The sequence below is a fragment of the Trichechus manatus genome, unplaced genomic scaffold, assembly GCF_000243295.1.
Source record: "Trichechus manatus latirostris isolate Lorelei unplaced genomic scaffold, TriManLat1.0 scaffold00187, whole genome shotgun sequence".
NCBI lineage: Eukaryota > Metazoa > Chordata > Mammalia > Sirenia > Trichechidae > Trichechus > Trichechus manatus.
Window position 1 is genome coordinate 396586 of NW_004444123.1, and position 18644 is coordinate 415229.

At 39.0% G+C, this 18644-nt stretch overlaps 1 protein-coding gene across 1 annotated transcript in view; it reads left to right on the forward strand.

Moving 5' to 3' along the window:
• The window catches only part of USH2A (usherin), a 551884-nt gene that overhangs the window by 333027 nt on the left and 200213 nt on the right, over positions 1–18644 (forward strand). The window contains exons 29-30 of the mRNA XM_012558807.1: positions 3569–3767; positions 11327–11495. Coding sequence (XP_012414261.1) covers positions 3569–3767; positions 11327–11495 — 368 coding nt within the window. The remainder of the gene's footprint in view (positions 1–3568; positions 3768–11326; positions 11496–18644) is intronic.

The following is an 18644-nucleotide window of genomic DNA, read 5'->3' on the forward strand; positions in this document are numbered from 1 at the left end:
ATCTTCTGTTCTGCTCTTTTACTTAATCATTTCTTCCGTTCACTATAGCTACTCAACTTTCAAAAGCAAGTTTCAGAGTCTCTTCTGACATCCATTTTGTTCTTTTCTTTCTTTCTTGTCTTTTAAATGACCTCTTGATTTCTTCGTGTATGATGCCCTTGATGTCATTCCACAACTTGTATGGTCTTTGGCCTTTAGTGTTCAACCCATCAAATCCGTTCTTGAGATGGTCTCTAAATTCGGGTGGGATATACTCAAGATCGTACTTTGGCTCTTGTGGACTTGTTCTAATTTTCTTCAGCTTCAACTTGAACTTGCATATGAGCAATTGATGGTCTATTCCACAGTTGGCCCCTGGCTTTGTTCTGACTGATGCCGTTAAGCTTTTCTGTTATCTCTTTCCACAGATGTAGTCCATTTGATTCCTGTGTATTCCATCAGGCATTAGTCGCCATTATTGCTATTGAAAAAATGTATTTTCAATGAAGAAGTCGTTGCTCTTGCAAAATTCTATCATGCGATCTCTAGCACCATTTCTGTCACCAAGGCCATATTTTCCAACTGTTGACCCTTTTTCTTTGTTTCCAACTTTCACATTCCAATCAACAATAATCATCAATGCATCCTAACTGCGTGTTCGATCAATTTCAGATTGCAGAAGTTGGTAAAAATCTTCAGTTTCTTCATCTTTGGCCTTAGTAGTTGGTGTGTAAATTTGAATAATAGTCATATTAACTGGTCTTCCTTGTAGGTGTATGGACATTATCCTATCACTGACAGTGCTGTACTTCAGGATAGATCTTGAAATGTTCTTATGATAAGGAATGCAATGCCATTCCTCTTCAAGTTGTCATTCCCAGCATAGTAGACCATATGATTGTCTGATTCGAAATGACCAATACCAGTCCACTTCAGCTCACAAATGCCTAGAATATCGATGTTTATGCGTTCCATTTCATTTTTGACGATTTCCAATTTTCCTATTTTATGTTCCAATTATTAATGGATGTTTGCAGCTGTTTCCTCTCATTTTGAGTCGTGCCACATCAGCAAATGAAGATCCTGAAAGCTTGACTCCATCCACATGATTAAGGTCAAGTCTAGTATGAGGAGGCAACTCTTCCAGAGTTGTCATTTGAGTGCCTTCCAATGTTTCACTGCTATTCATAAGATTTTCACTGGCTAATTCTTTTCACAAGTAGACCTCCGGGTCCTTCTTCCTAGATCCTTGAGATAGTAGACGTTTGTTATTTTTGATGATGGGAAAGGTAACATCGAAAATGGATGAAATGCACAAAGCTTGACCAAGGTAAATGATGTCACTAAGAAGTGCACAAGAGAAAAGGACATTTTTGGTAAAGGATATGACAAATATAATTTTGTAACAATACCAACAACAACCAACAAAATGTGTGTGGTTACACATATATGTATACAGGCATATATGTAAGGGTATGAATATGTGGGTACATATGTGTGCACAGCTAGATGTATCTATAGACATATGTACATACAGATATGTGTATGCATGCACGTATATCTATACATATAATAAACCATGCAGGGGACACAGCTACAGATACTGCTTAGATATAACCAAACACCTCACAAGTTTGGTTTTCAGGATTTGAAGGCTTAGGACCACAGTTTTGTGGGACAACTCAGTTAATTGGCATAATGTATTTCATAAAATGTATTTCTACATCCCTATGTGACGAGTAGTGTCTGGGGTCTTAAAAGCTTGCTAGCAGCCAACTAAGATGCAACTATTGGTCTCTACTCATCTGGAACATGAGAGAAAGAAGGAAACTAAAGACCCAGAGAAAAAAGTAGTCTACAGGACTCATAGTCTACACGAATCACAGCCTCATCTACCCTGATACCAGAAGAACTAGATGGTGCTTGGCCACCATACCAACTGTTCTGATCAGTGCCACAATAGATGGATCCTATTAGAACAGGAGAAAAATGTGGAACAGATCTCAAATTCTTAAAAAGTCCAGACTTACTGGACTGGTTGAAACTAGAGGACCCTGAGACCATTGCACTAAGATACTCTTCAAACTTTAAACCAAAATTATCCCTTGAAGCTCATAAAATAAAGACTACTACCCATGAATAATGACCTCCTTTAAAAAATCATCTGTATGAAACTAAGTGGTCAAAAATTACTCTAAAGCAAAGATGAGAAGGTAAGGGGGAAGGGAAACTAGAGTACTGGAAATAGTACAACCAGAATGGAATAAATAAGAATGATGACACATTGTGAAAAATGTAACCAATATCACTGAATAATTTGTCTAGAAGTTGTTAAATGGGAACCTAATTTATGTGTAAAATTTCACCTTAAACACACACAAAAAATTATTAAAAACAAGTAAGATGTATCAATGTAAAATGTATTTGGAGGAAGTTAATGATACTAAAGATTTTATCAATTTGGGGATTTCTTTTTGTTGTAAGTAACAAAACTCTCAACCACAAAAGCTTCATTAAATAGGTCTATAAATAGATGGTTGTTAGCACTGGTGCAGCAGTGCCATATATGATGGCGATGTCTTTGTGATTCTCATGGTCTTTCTCAGATAGATGCTAAGTGATTGCTGAAGTCTCAGGCATCAAGTTTAGCAAAAAGAAAGAGGAGGAGAGAACGCAGCAGCTGTGTCAAAAGGCTAAAATTTCCTAGGCACCTTTGTGGGAGCAAGCCCCACAGCAGTCTTACAGTTACATCTCGTTGATAAGCTATGAGTCAGTCACATCAGGAGTCCTAGCGTGTGTAGAAAAGGAAGTGTGTGTAGAAATAGGGAATAGGTCTGCTGCACGTTCTGATTCTACCCTGTTTACTAAGTCATATGCTTTGTTTCTTTGCTTATTAAAACAATATTTTTTCTTGGTTTTCCTGATTAGCCACAAAGAATTATGACCAAAAAACCAAACCCATTGCAGTTGCACGATTCCGACCCATAGCAACCATATAGGACAGAGTAGAACTGTCCTATGGGGTTTCCAAGGAGTGGCTGGTGGATTCAAAGTGCCGACCTTTTGCTTAGCACCAAGCTCTTAATCACTGTGCCACTAGGACTCCACAAAGAATGATACTTCCTTCTTCTCCCTGAAACTTAAAGTGATAGACTGATCTCACGTCGTGTGTTATTCTCTCAAAGCCTAAATAATTCTCCTGGATTCTCAAAACAAATTATATGGTAGTCACATATAACAATATAAAAAACATATAAAAAGTAGTCACATATATCCATAGATACATAATATATATGTAACATGTTACATATTTTATGCTTATGCATAGAAGCTACTAGTTGATTGTGTGTGTGTGTGTGTGTGTGTGTGTGTTTAAACTTTTCCCAGTAAGGGAGAAAATGTGTTTCAGCAACATAAAAAATTATTCTGACCAGGAACTATCATGTCGCTACCACTTTTTAATTAGGAAATTGTTGATGAAACAAATCTTATGACCAATCTGGAAGATGGATTGAAAAGTAGGTGAGGTTGATAGCAGCAATGTTAAGTGTTGTCTTTCCAGAAGTATTGATTATTCTCTCTGCTGCAGATCCCTTCAAATTGACTGGGTGTCTCCAGGGAAGCCAAATGGCATCCTTCTTGGATACGATCTCTTACGGAAAACATGGCGTTCATGCCCTAAAACACAGCAGTTGATGAAGGACCACAGTGGTGGGTTCTGCAAGGCGGTGAAATGTCACAAACCTGAAGAAATCTGTGGACACATGTGCTATTCTCCTGAATCCAAGGTAAATCTTTTCAAACTAGTCAGTGAAATATGCTTTTCTCACTAAACACTCGAGGTAAAATCACTTGCTTCTTAAACCACCATTTATCATAATTAATATTTCTGCTGGTCTATCAAGAAGAACCCATGGAAAAGTATGCTTATAAAAATCCTGTCATCCTCATGAGCATTTTAGCCCTTTCATCTCGCATCATCTTCTCAGGAAATACTAGCTTATTGGGATGATAAGGAACCTCCCAAATTCTTATCGGATTGAGTGACCTGAATTCTCCCTACAACAAATCCCTTCAGCTATGTGACACTGCAGAGTAACTCTGGAGAGGACCTTTAGTGGTTTGTCAGGAGTATTTTTATATTATGGTCATTTGCAGATTAATGTTCGTATTAGTTGCAGTTTAGGAATCAGATCAATAACACAGCCAGACAGAGGGGTTTGTAAATGGTTTTTATTGACGAATGATGCAGGAAATCCTTATTTGAAGGTAAGATTTCATATAATGAAATTATGTTCCTATTTGTCAACAACAACATCATACAATCAATGACTAAAGCTACTACTAAATTCATAAGATTCACTGAGAAAGGGTACAGTTATTAAGAAAATGAGTTACTAAAACAATTTGGAACAAAATACAAATTATTATGGCTGGCACAAGTTTAGCAGTGGTTTCATTTAAGAAATGTGATAAAGCTAGCAGTTACTAGGTATATATACACACATATATATATATGTGTACTTAGGTTCCAAAATTGTGATTATCTCTAAGTTTTACATCATTTTAGGCCATTAAATGCACACTGTCTGATGAACAGACTTTTATAAAATAAAACTAAATTTATATTTCCAAGAGGAAAAAATGCTGGAATAAATTTGCCCATTAAAAATGTTCTCCAGGGACCTAGCCAGAGCAATTAGGCTAGAAAAAGAAATAAAAGGCATCCAGATTGATAGGGAAGAAGCCAAAGTGTCTCTATTTGCAGATGATATGATATTACACACAGAAAACCCCAAAGAATCCACAAGAAAACTACTGGAACTAATAGAAGATTTCAGCAAAGTTTCAGGATACAAGCTAAACGTATAAACATCAGTTGGATTCGTTTATACCAACAGAGAGAATCTTGAAGAGGAAATCACCAAATCAATAGCATTTAAAATAGCCCCCAAGAAGATAAAATACTTAGGAATAAATCTAACCAGAGACGTAAAAGACCTATACAATGAAAACTATGAGACATTCCTGCAAAAAATCAAAAGAGACCTGCTTAAGTGGAAAAACATACATTACTCATGGATAGGAAGACTCAACATTGTGAAAATGTCAATTCCACCCAAGGTGATCTACAGATACAATGCAATCCTGATCCAAATTCCACCGGCATTTTTTAATGAGATGGAGAAAAAAATCACCAACTTTATATGGAAAGGGAAGAGGCCTCGAATAAGTAAAGCACTACTCAAGAAGAAGAACAAAGTGGGAGCCCTCACACACCTGATTTTAGAACCTATTATACCGCCACAGTAGTCAAAACAGCCTGGTACTGGTACAACAACAGATACATATATCAATGGAACAGAATTGAGAATCCAGACATAAATTCAACCACCTATGAGCAGCTGATATTTGACAAAGGCCCAAAGTCTGTTAATTGGGGAAAAGACTGTCTCTTTAAGGAACGGTTCTGACATAACTAGATATCCATCTGCAAAAAACTGAAACAAGACCCATACCTCACACCATGCAGAAAAACTAACTCAAAATGGATCAAAGACTTAAATATAAAATCGAAAACGATAAAGATCATGGAAAAAAAAATAGGGACAATGCTAGGAGCCCTAATACATGGAATAAACATAATGCAAACCATAAGTAATAATGCATAAGCACCAGAAGAGAGACTAGATAAATGGGAGCTCCTAAAAATGAGACACGCTCATCAAAAGACTTCACCAAAAGAATAAAAAGACAACCTACAGACTAGGAAAAAATTTTTGGCTACGACAAATCTGATCAGCGTCTAATCTCTAAAATCTACAAGATACTGCAAAACCTCAACCACAAAAAGACAAAAAACCCAGTTAAAAAATGGGCAAAGGGTATGAACAGGCACTTTGCCAAAGAAGATATTCAGGCGGCTAACAGACACATGAAGAAATGCTCACGATCATTAGCCATTGGAGAAATGCAGATCAAAACTACCAAGAGATATCATCTCACCCCAACAAGGCTAGCACTAATCCAAAAAATGCAAAATAATAAATGCTGGAGAGGTTGTGGAGAGACTGGAACACTTACACACTGTTGGTGGGAATGTAAAATGGTACAACCACTTTGGAAAGTAATTTGGTGCTTCCTTAAAAAGCTAGAAATAGAAATACCATATGATCCAGCTATCCTGCTCCTTGGAATATATCCTAGAGAAATAAGAGCCGTCACACGAATAGTTATATGCACATTCATGTTCAGTGCAGCACTGTTCACAATAGCAAAAAGATGGAAACAACCTAGGTGCCCAGCAACAGATGAATGGATAAACAAACTATGTTATATACACAATGGAATAGTATGCAATGATAAAGAACAACGATGAAGACATGAAACGTCTTATAACATGGAGGAAGCTGGAGATCATTATGCTGAGAGAATTTAGTCAGTCTCAGAAAGACAAATATTGTATAAGACCACTATTATAAGAACTCAAGAAAAGGTTTAAACACAGAAGAAAACATTCTTTGATGGTTATGAGGGTGGGGGGGGAGGGAGGGTGAGGGTTATTTACTAACTAGATAGTAGATAAGAATCATCTTAGGTGAAGGGAAGGACAGCACAAACTACAGGGGAAGTCAGCACAACTGGACTAAACCAAAGCTAATAAGTTTCCTGAATACAATCAAACACTTTGAGGGACAGAGTAGCAGGGGTAGAGTTCTGGGGACCATGCTTTCAGGGGACATCTAAGTCAATTGGCATAACAAAGTTCATTAAGAAAAAGTTCTGCATCCTACTTTGGTGAGTGGTGTCTCTGGGGTCTTAAAAGCTTGCAAGCGGCCATCTAAGATGCATCAATTGGTCCCAACCACCTAGCGTAAAGGAGAATGAAGGACACCAAAGACACAAGGAAAGAGCCCAAGAGATAGAAAGGGCCACATAAACCAGAGACTCCATCAGCCTGAGACCAGAAGAACTAGATGGTGCCCAACTACCACCAATGACCGCCCTGACAGGGAACACAACAGAGAGTCCTGGATGCAGCAGGAGAAAGGTGGGGTGCAGAACTCAAATTCTAGTAAGAAGACCAGACTTAATGGTCTGACTGAGACTGGAGGAACCCCAGAAAGCATGGCCCCTGGAGTCTCTATCAGCCCAGAACTAAAACAATTTCTGAGGCCAACTCTTCAGACAGGGATTGGACTGGACTGTGGGACATAAAGTGATACTGTTGAGGAATGTGCCTCATAGCTCAAGTAGATACAAGAGAGTAAATGGGCAGCTTCTGTCCAGAGGTGAGATGGGAAGGCAGAGAGGGTTAGGAGCTGGTTGAATGGACATGGGGTATCAGGGGTAGAAAGGAGGAGTGTGCTGTCACAGTAGGAGGAGAGCAATTACAGTCACATAACAATGTATGTATAAATTTTTGTATGGGAAAAAATAAAATAAATGTTCTCCAGGAGAAAGACATATAGCTTGGAAGAGTGTTAGGCAAAATATAGCATTAAGTCCTCATTTTTTTTTTCTTCTGTTATTTTAATAAGTTTTATCCCGTGAGGAGCTGGAAGTAGGGAATAAATGTTTAGATATAGAAATCAAAGATTTTAAGTTTTTCCAGTAAGGGAGACAACGTGGTTTCCCAACATAAAAAAAATAAATAAATTATTCTGGCCAGAAACTATCACAGTTGCATTGGTTTGTATCAGGCATTTGAGCGTATTTTCAACCGCAAGCCTCATGGTGAAAGCAGAACAGCACAGAGTCAAACCAGCAAAGCTAATTCTCAGTTTAAACTTTATTTTAAAACATCAAAAGTTAAATACCCTTCACATGTCCACATTAAGTTAAAATGTGCTTGTCACAGGATGAAGAGAAAAATAGTCCCTGTACACATAGAGCATACTAGTCAAAAATGTCTATATGTAGGTGCTAAATTATTTATAAAAGTACTTCTACCTTTTTTTCGCTTTGATTTCAGAGGCTATTTTGAGTAATCTTTTGAAGAAATTTAATAAATCTTTACAACGAAGTAAATGATCATTTAGTGTAAAATTCGTAAGTTCAATATTTTCCAGAAAAAACAGAGAACCATTTAGACGAATTGTTACTCTCTATATAAAGATGGCTCAAAACAGAATATTAAAAAAAAAAAAAAGGCAAGATCCACTACTCTACCCCCCTCCCCCACAAAAAAGAAAGAAATAGATACAGGTCATCTTTTACAGAGAATAAATGTACATTGAAGTATGAGGGAAATGAAGAAAAATGTAACCTTTAGGAAACTGGCATGTGCAAACCTCATCCAATATTCTTGAAAAGAAAGCATCATATTCCTCTATTCTTATAATACAAATGTTATAAATTGTTAAAAATCAACAAAATTTTTAACGATGCACTAAACGGAGTTTTATTTTTATGTTAAGGATAAGGGTGCAAAAGCATCATATTCCTCTATTCTTACAATACAAAAGTTATATATTGTTAAAGATCGACAAAATTTTTAACGATGCACTGAACGGAGTCTTATTTTTATGTTAAGGATTAAGGACCCAACACATGTATTATCAGCGTAAGAGAATGAAAGAAGTCAATCTAAAATCTCAAGAGGAAAGATTGTTTGTAAACGTATATTTGAGGTTAATATATATTTCCTGAAATGGGAGATTAGGGGAAGATAAAAAACATACTTTTATTGTGAGTCTAAGAACCTTGTGGTTATATCACTGTAAACATCAGGGGGACCTAAAATGTTTGTACAAGTTTAGCCACGTGATCACAGCCCTGGTTCTCAAACTCGAGAAAACATCGGTCTGGAGGGCTTGTTCAAACACAGGTTGCAAGATTCCATCAGCACAGCTTCGGCCCAATAGGTCTAGGAAAGCCCGAGAATCTGCATTTCTGACACATTCCCAGGTGATGCATCTGCAGCTGGTCCAGGGACCCCACTTTGAGAATGGATTCTAGAATTGCTTTTAGAAACCATAAAGCAAGGAAAAGCCTGCCTTTTTTTTTTTTTTTTTTTAATGTTTATTTATTCATCTCTGGTCCATGTTTTAAGAATTTAATAATTTTTAAAATCATTAGAACAAATCTTTTTGTTTTGTTTTCTCATGTCTTCTTTCCTTCCCTTTTTAAAAAAAAATTTTATTGTGGTAAATAAATAGGTAACAGAAGACTGTCTTTTAAAAAATTAGCCACACACTTATCAGCTGGAGCTATTGAAATTTCCACGTATGTTATCTGAGAGAACTAACATAAAGACCGAATGAAAAGACTGGGAATTGTTCTGTTTATATGGAGAATTCCCAAGGGAAATGTCTGCTTGGAAATATCCCCTTTGAGGCCTATCCCTGCTCTAAACCAGAATGGGGTGAACAAAAGGCCCGCGTTTTGAATGGCTAAAGCCACCTGAGAATGACATTGGTCATGAAAGAAGAGAAGTGAGCCAGTTCTAATGGCCCATCACTAAATAAATACTTGAAGGCTAAATCGAGAAGAATTTCAGAAGAGCATGACAAGAGACAAGTACTGGATAAGCTTGCTAAAGGAAAAGACCAAGTGCGCTTAAGTGTCCAGAAACACCAAAACCAAAAAACCCACCAGTTGGCGTTGAATCAGCTCCAACTCATGACAACCCACATGTGTCAGAGTAGAACTGTGCTCTATAGGGTTTTCAATGGCTGATGATTTCGGAAGTAAATCTCTAGGCCTTTCTTTCGAGGTACCTCTTGCTGGACTTGAACTGCCAACGTTTTGGTTAACAGCCTAGCATGTTAACCATTTGCACCACTGGGAGGACTCTGTTCAGGGACTCTGTTCAGAAACACAGTGTATATAAATGGGACTTTTATCAGTGCTTTAAAATCACACAACAAATGGCAAGTGTTTGGTTAGTGTTATAAAACAAGAGGGAGGCACTTGCTGTTTTTCCATAAAAGCAAAAATGACTAGCAGTCTTAGATCCCAAACATACAGAGAAAAATTACACTGATTTTTTGCTTAACTCTTAAAAACTGACTTAAACAGTTTAGAAATTTACTTTTCACCCAGAACATAACATCGAAGAGTACAGCCATCCAGTTTATCCTTGGAATTAGGCTAATTTTGAATCCTCATTGCTGAGAAATAAACACCGTAAAAGAAATTCATTACAATAGGGTTAGTAGGGCTACCTGAGGAACCCAAAAGTAGGCTTTGAATTTAAGAGTTAAGTTCTTTGCTTCTTGATAACTTTTGAAAAATGAGCGGAAGACTAAGCTGGTGTTCCTTTGGAAGACTTAGAAAGGAATGCCACCTTCTACTGCTCCTGTGTGGAGTTTAGCTCAAGTGCCGATGCTGGAAGCAGCAGTGAGCAAAAGGAAACCACCTCTTGAATCGCGGTTGATTCTTGCCTGACACAGGAAGAAGCATCTTTCTAATTAATGTAACTTATGCCCAGTATAGGTTCTAAGGCTACGTTTCAGCAGCTATTCAGTGTTTGATTTGTCGTATATCCAGTGTCACTCTCTCACACCTCAAGTGAGCATGCAAATAGTTATTTGATTGTTCAAGCACATAATTTCTTCCACAGCTCCTGGAGAAAACACAGAGTTACGAGGGCTTTTCAAAATTAATTTCCATATAAATTTCTTTTTTTTTTTTCATGTGGTGGTCTATGCTCTGTATCTATAAGCTGGACTCTGTGGAGATTGCATTGTCTGAAGATTGGGTTCATAAATAAGTGATCATATAAATTATAAGGAAAATGCAATTTATTAAAAAGAAGAAGAAGAAAAAGAAGGATCAGTGAGAAACAGGGTTTCATAGATGTGGTGTTTTCAAAGTAAATAAGCATTAAAATAAAAACATGTATGAAGAAAATTGTTCATTTACAATTCTAAATCTTCTTTACACTGGAAGCACTGACATTCAGAAGATAATTCATATTTATAGAGTATTGTAATCGAGTGTAATGCATAGTTGAAGACTAAAACAATTTGCATTATATCAAATGGCATTTATAGAATTCTTACAATACTGGGAAATTTTTTTTTAACTTTGAATTCTTTTCTTCTTTTAAGTAATATGCTGTATCTGGAGCCCTGGTGGCTCAGTGGTTGAGAACTATGGCTGCAAACCAAAAGGTCAGCAGTTCGAAGCCACCAGCCGCTCCTTGGAAACCCTGTGAGGCAGTTCTACTCTGTCCTAGAAGGGTCGCTATGAGTCAGAAACGACTCGATGGAAATGGATATGCTAAATTTGGTCTTATATCAAGGCCTTATGAGAAAATAATTATCTCACATATAATTAAGGTGGTGTAGTACTCTTAATTAAACTGATCATTCTTTGAAAACCAATTTCCAACTTTCAGGTTTGTTGTGATGGAGTTCTCTACAACCCCCAGCCTGGATACAGCTGCTGTGAAGACAAATATTTCCCATTTGCACTAAATTCAACGGGAGTTTGTTGTGGTGGCAGAATACGAGAGGCACAAGTAAACTATCGGTGCTGCTCTGGGTATTACGTTAGAATTCTACCAGGTGAGGATCTTTTCCAGGTGGGCTCAGTGATGGCGGGAATCTGCAAAGGAGAGCGCATGGTTCATGTCAGTGAGCTATTTCAGGCACCTTCCACCCAAAATTGAACCTGCTAGCACACAGCCATTGTAAATACCATTTCTTCCCTCTGCTTTGTAGAATATAAGCAGGGCTAGGTACAAGCAGCCTTGGTGGTGCAGTGGTTAAGTTCTCAACTGCTAACTGGCAGCTAACCGAAAGGTTCTTGGTTCAGTAAATATTTGCAACCTTGGAAACCTTTTGGGGACGATGCTGCTCTGTCCTGTAGGGTCGCTGTGATTCTGAAGCCACTCTATGGCAACAGGTTTGGTTGGTTTGGTAGGTACAAGCAAAAGAAAGGGGGAACACAGGGGACTTCAGGATCTGCTACCTAAGGAAATATATCTGGATAGCTGGATAAACCCAAACCAGACTGCCACATCTTTCTCCAGCGCAGCCGCTGGGTGAGTTCAAACCACCGATCTTTAGGTTAGCGGCCAAGCGCCTAACCACGGCATCACCAGGGCTCCTTGATAGCTGGATCCTTCCCTTTACGTTGTGGCTTCCTTTTATTCACAAGGCTAAATATTTTCACGATCAAATCTGTGAAGTTCTTAATGTTCCACTCCATGAAGCTCTTCTCCAGGTCTTCCATTTCTATTCTGAACTATGCATGCATTGCTTCTGGATGGATTGTAACCACAAACTCCATTTATCTGAGAACGCTAGTTGACTGTCTGCATCTTCTAATTGTTCTAGGCTGAGCAAGAGAAGGAGGGATACAGGGAAACAAAGCAGACAGGATCTTTCCCTCTCTTTTTCTCTTGTATGTCAGTCATCTGAACTTGCCATCTCTCTCCAAATTTCCACTGCACACATCAATGTGGAGTGAATGTATTTGAGAGTAGTGATAATAACAAACAAGAACTGATAATCACAATGATAAAGCATCTCTGAAACTCAAAGTCTCTGACATGCTGTGTGTTAAAAGGCTTTACATATGATGCCTCATATATTCTTCACAACTCTCAGACGTTGGGATTGTATCTCCATTTTATGAATAAGGACACAGATCAAGAGAGGATCGGTAGCGTACCCAGAGTCATACAGGTGGAAGAGTTGAAGTGCTCATCTGGGTGTGTCTCTCCAGAAATCAATGCCCTTATGAGTACTCTGTCAGTATCAGTTGCTATTGAGTCAACTCCAATTCATGGCGATTCCATACATGTCAGAGTAGAACTGTGCTCCATAGGGCTTTCAGTGACTGACTTTTTGGAAGTAGATTTGCAGACCTTTCTTCCAAGGCCACCAGGGCTCCAAGGCACCTCTAGATGGACCCAAACCACCGAACTCTTGGTGAGCAGCTGCAAGTGTCAGCTGTTTGCACCGCCTAAGGACTAGTTGGTACTCTACTGCTGTTTCTATAACCAAAACATGTTAACATGGGTTAGCATATTTTTTTTTTAAATGGCTGTTGGCAGATTTCTAAACATCTTCCTTGGTGCCATTGTCAGTTACTCTTTATCCTGGAAAAGTCACTGAGAATGCAGATTTTTTTCTGCCACCTAAATTTGGTATTAATGTCTTCTTTAACATGCAAGAAATGAGTGGGAGGAAGAGAAGAAAGCTAAGATTTTTTTTAAGGCTTTAGGAAAGCGGAATGCTTTGAGATATCTAATTTAACTTGAAATTTATGCCAAACATCTGGTTAATTCAGGCATTAGCTGTTCAAATGTACTTTGTGTTTGGTATGAATATATCCACCCAAGGTACGTAAATTGAGAAACTGTCTCACCCAGTGTCTGTTTTGCAAAACACTGGAACAAAAATGAACAGTGAAGTGGTTAAATATGATGTCAGTTTATTCAAAGCAGAGAACCTCCACTCTTCATAATTTTCTCTTACAATTAATAGAAAAATCGGTTTTTATAGCAGTGCTGTGATTTCTGATTCTCAAGCAAAAATACTTTCATAACTGAATAACTCCTAATCAACCAGATTTCCGAAATAAGAAAATACAACGTTGGCGGAAATAAGAATTTTGTAGAACCGTGTTAATATCTTTATACTATAGCCGTGTGTTAGCCACTAATCAAACATTTTTTCCTAATGTTAGCAAGAACATCCATGAATTGTGTTAGCAACTAATCAAACATTTTCTTTCCTAATCTTAGCAAGAACATCCATGAAAGAAGCCATGGAAGTCCAAAGTTGGTTTATTGATATTATGCAAACTTTTCAATAACTGATTTTTAAAAACATGCATTGTCTATATATTGGCACATGCTCACTCAGCCCCGAAGTATTTTAAATTCTACCAAACTGGTGAGCAAGCCGCACATTCAAAGTCCTTTCAAGTAGTCCGTTTTTCACAGTGTTAGAATGCCTACCGCGGTGTCCAGAGAAAAAAAATACAATCTCATGGAATAATCAGCGAGAGTGCTTTGCTCCAATCATGAATCTCAATATACCTAAATGAAGAGCTTATACTGTGACCTCTCTTCTCAGCCGATGGTCTTTGCTAACTAGTTTAACCGCTGTTTACTTCAGGAAAGAAAGGATACTGACCCCCAAACCATCTTGTATCTGAATGTAATTAAAGTTCAATCAGTAGTCTACCAGATCAAGGCTGAGATGAGCATAGGTATTTTGATATTTATAGGCGAGCTGGAAATATTGATATATTATATTTACTTCATTTTTTTCTCACGACTTTCCTCTGTAGCACCCCCTAACAAAGAGCAGCAGAGCAAAGAATGCTCATCTCACACACCCCCTTTTTTGTAAATATGCTAATGACCCCAAGCTAAATGTTAATGTGGGTCATTGTTTGATAAGAATAACAATTAACTGTAGCTTTTAGACAGAAAACATTTTCAAGCCTGGCCTGAAATAGATTCATTTTGAGAGGTTAATGAGAAGGTGACTGATCCTTGTATCTTATGTCTAATAGCCCTTTTCTGAGGGAAAAATCAGTTTTATTTCTCATTGATATAATCCCCACCTCCTTTTATGAGGTTCTATTTTTCTGTCAGTAACTGAATAAGAGTCTGAGGGTTTAGGGAAATATGGCTAGAATATCTAAACCAGTTAATATTTGTTATACTCCAAAGAGCCTTTTTCCCATCGTTGTCTTTCCCAACACTGTTTTCTCTAAGCCCACACTTGTCCTACCACCACCACTACCAGCCGCCATCTAGTCGACTCCAACTCATGGTGGCTGCATGTGGGTCAGAGGAGAGCTGCGCTCCACAGGGTTTTCAGTTGCTGATTTTTCAGAAGTAGATCACCAGGCCTTTCTACCCAGGCACTTCTGAGTGAACTCAAACTGCTAGTCTTTTCGTTATCAGCCAAGCACATCAACCATTTACCCCACCCAGGGATTCCATTCTTGTCCCAAGTGGTGTTTAATTAACTAGATGTTGCCCCTGTAAATGTGGCACGTAATGTGAAAGAATAGTTTGCCAGCGAAGGACACTGTATTTTCTGGTTGTGAAGATTTAAGAAATACGGCAATTATATTTCAGACTAAACGGGCGGATCCTTTTACCCAGCAGGATGTAGCAAACACAGTAATTTTACTGTTTACAGTAAGCTCATTCCTCTTTCATTGGCTTCTGGTACCATCATGATGGAAAATTCACCAGGTTCCTGCGGTGCAATGGATTGCTTTCACGTGACTTTTCTCACCATAGTCTTGTAACTCCCACCAAATGACTGGGTGGGACTATGCAAATGAGGTGCTTGTGGCCCACCAACAGGATTGGATAGCTTGCTGATAGTGCAAATAAGGTGCACAGCACCATTGTAAGGGTAGGACCATGCAAGTAAGGCACATGGAACCCTAAAAAGGGGATTGGTCAGTTTTGCCATCCCACTAGGCTTAAAATGAGCCTCCCCAGAGGCAGAAAGGGGGACACCTGATTACCACTAGGAAGACAAGATAGGAGCAGAGCACATCTTTTGGACCCAGGATTCCTGCACTGATAGCCTCCTAGACCAAGGAAACAGAGAGAGAAAGTTGTAACACTGCAGAGGGCAGGGCGGCAAGAAGCTGTGGCAGAGAAACAGCAGCAGCAGAGGCAGCAAAACCAGGAGACTGGCAGGAGACAGCACGGTGAGCTTTACAGCCCACAGAACGAGAAAGCTGAGCACCTCCGGGCAGGCAGCTTGTTGGTGGAGTAGGGTGCCTCCAGGCACGTGGTGGAGCTAGGCTTGCCGACCCAGGAAGCGAGAGAGCTGAGAGTCTTCAGGTTACGGGTAGAATGGGGGGCCTCTGGGCACTTATCGGCAGAGCTAAAGAGCTTTGTAACACTTGCCTGAGCAGGGCAGAGGCCAGGCCCAGGGGCTGAGGGGCCAACGGCCAGAGAGAGGCCTGCCTTCAGGCATGGCTGAGAAGAGGTTGTCGTAATCAAAGAACTGTATCCTGAGTCGTTCCTGATCCTGATTTGTAACTTGTTACTTCCCTAGTAAGCCTCATAACTGTAAATATGGTCTGTGAGTTCTTCGTGGCCATTGTAATGATTTACTGAGCCCAGCAGAGAAGTAGAGAGTGCCATGGGAGGGGTGGCTGGTGTCGGGGTTGGTAAAAAGACTGGAGAGAGTAGGTATGTCTGACCTCTGTCTCACAGCCGCCAGCCTTGGGCTGTTGATCTTGATTCTCCTTCCGCCTCATGAAGTTAAAGCAGGCCGGATGCACCTGCCACGCTCTGCCATTTTTACAGTTCCCTTCGACTTGTAAACACCACATTGTAGGATCCTTTCAAAGCCAATTGACTAAGCCAATTGTCTATGAAATTTCAGTTCTAGGAATCCATATCTTAGAAGAAAATTGACTATGTCTCCTGGACATTTACCCTGGAGAAATAAAAAAGTGTGTTTAGTCTAAAACCTGTACATGGATGTTTATGGCAGCTCTATTCTTAAATGCCCAAAACCGGGAACAACTTGAATGTCCTTCATTGGGTAAATGGAGACTATCATCATCCATACAAAGGGATACTACTCAGGAATGAAAAGGAACAAACTATTGATACAGGCCAAAAAGGCCTTATGCTGAGTGAAAAAAACCAGTCTTAAAAAGTTACAAACTGAGATTCCATTTGTATGACATACTCAAGAAGACAAGCTATAGTGATGGAGAACAGATCAGTGGTTGCCAGAGCTGTGAGCAGGAGGAGAGTGTGACTATAAACGGAAGAGCCTGCAGGAGTTTTTAGGGGTGATAAAAATATTTTGAATCCTGATTGTATTCATGTGTTAAAATCCATAGAACTGTACCCACAAAAAGGTCAATTTTCAAAATAAAATTAAAGAAGACTATGCCTTAGACTTCCATTTCCATTTTACAAATAGAAGTGAGACATAAGAACATGGCCAGGTCAATCCGTCAGTCAAGATTGGGATTTGATTAAATAATGGATTGAACCCATGATACTTACTAACATGATGACTTACTTCTTATGTGTAAGTTTATATGTTTTTCTGGTATATTTGGGTAAAACAGAAAGCAAGCAGATATACCTCCATCACAATTACTATGACAATCCCTACTTTTAAAAAAAAGAAAGCAAGCAAAAATGTCCTAGTTGGAGACTAGACTCTTTAGTTCAGATACTATTTTATGATTACATTCTAATGAAGCAAAAAGTTCTGTATGGTATTTTGGTAGTTTGATGCTGAGTAACTAGTGGTTAAGATCATGGGCTCCAGAGTCAGATAGCCGGGCTTCATAGCCCCTTTTGTTTCATTCATTAGTTCTTTGACCTTTGTTAAGTTACTTAACTAAGTAACATTAGTGGGGTATTAATGTCTCTGATATCCATCCTGCTGTTGGGCTAGAACCCCTAAAGTTTGCATGACCCTCCATTTACAAGTAAAAAGGTTTATAGGAATGGGGGAGAACATGGGAGAACAGGGGCTTCATGGGAGTCCATTAAGTGACATAAGACAGTCTTTAATAAATCTATCCATAGCAAAGGTCAGGTGTGTCTACATTCATCAGAGTATATAAAGGGACAGCCAGTTCAGAAAAGTTAGGAATCCAATGTCTACTGCATCCTATGAGAACAAAAAACCTTCTAAGTTGACTTCTGGGAATTGGTCAGAGAAAGTCACAAATAACTTCCAACCTTTGAGCGGGAAAAAGATTTTCTATTTGTGTTACATCTTAGCCTAGGATCTGGGATTGATGCACTTAGTTCTGACAAAATTGATGTTTGGAGACATTTTGCCCCTTGTGTGCTACCACTGCACGCAAGTAGAGGAAATCAGTTTTTCAGGACTCTATCCGGGAAGCATAACAGAAGATCACATACATCTTGTAGAAGATGGTAGTCTCTAAGCAGAAACCAAGCGTCTCTAAGTGTCTTCATTGCCTATTGTGTCTGCGACAAACTACCACAAACTTAGTGGCTTAAAACGACACACATTTTTTATCATACAGCTCTCAAGGTCAGAATTCCGAGTGGGCTAAAGTCAAGGTATCAGCAGGGCTGAATTCCCTTCTGGGGGCTCTAAGAGGGAAGCTCTTTTCTTGCCTTTTCCAGTGTCTAGAGGTTACCTACATTCCTTGGCTTGAGGACCCCTTCCATTTTCAAAGCCGCAATGACCAGTTGAGCCTTTCTCATACTGCATTATCAACTTTAATTCCATCAGCTACCATAATTCCCCTTTGCCTGGCATTGTAACCGAATCACAAGTTTCAGGAATTAAGACACGACCATCCTTGGGAGGTCATTATTTGCCTACCACACTAAAGTTATGGTGAAGTAATTGTGAGAACTAAGAGGGCATGTCTGTCAACTCTGGGGTATAACTGTCCCAAGTGAATTCGAAAAGATAACTGTGAGCCTGAGTGCAAGGTTATACAAAAACTACTGAGCATAGATCTACAGCTCTAAATTACACTTCTGTCTCAGGGATTGGAGAGCTGGGAACCACAGGGAAGTGAGGAAACGCAATCTTGTTAATGGCCTTAAATCTTGTATAAAGCAAAATCCAAACTCATTCATCTTTTTAATGGAATGAGTAGGGTATTACAAAGACTAGTACGGTGGATAGCAAGTCCTTTCTGGAGATGTGTGGATATGACACACTGCAGTTATTTAATAGCTTCCTTTTTTAGTAGGTTTT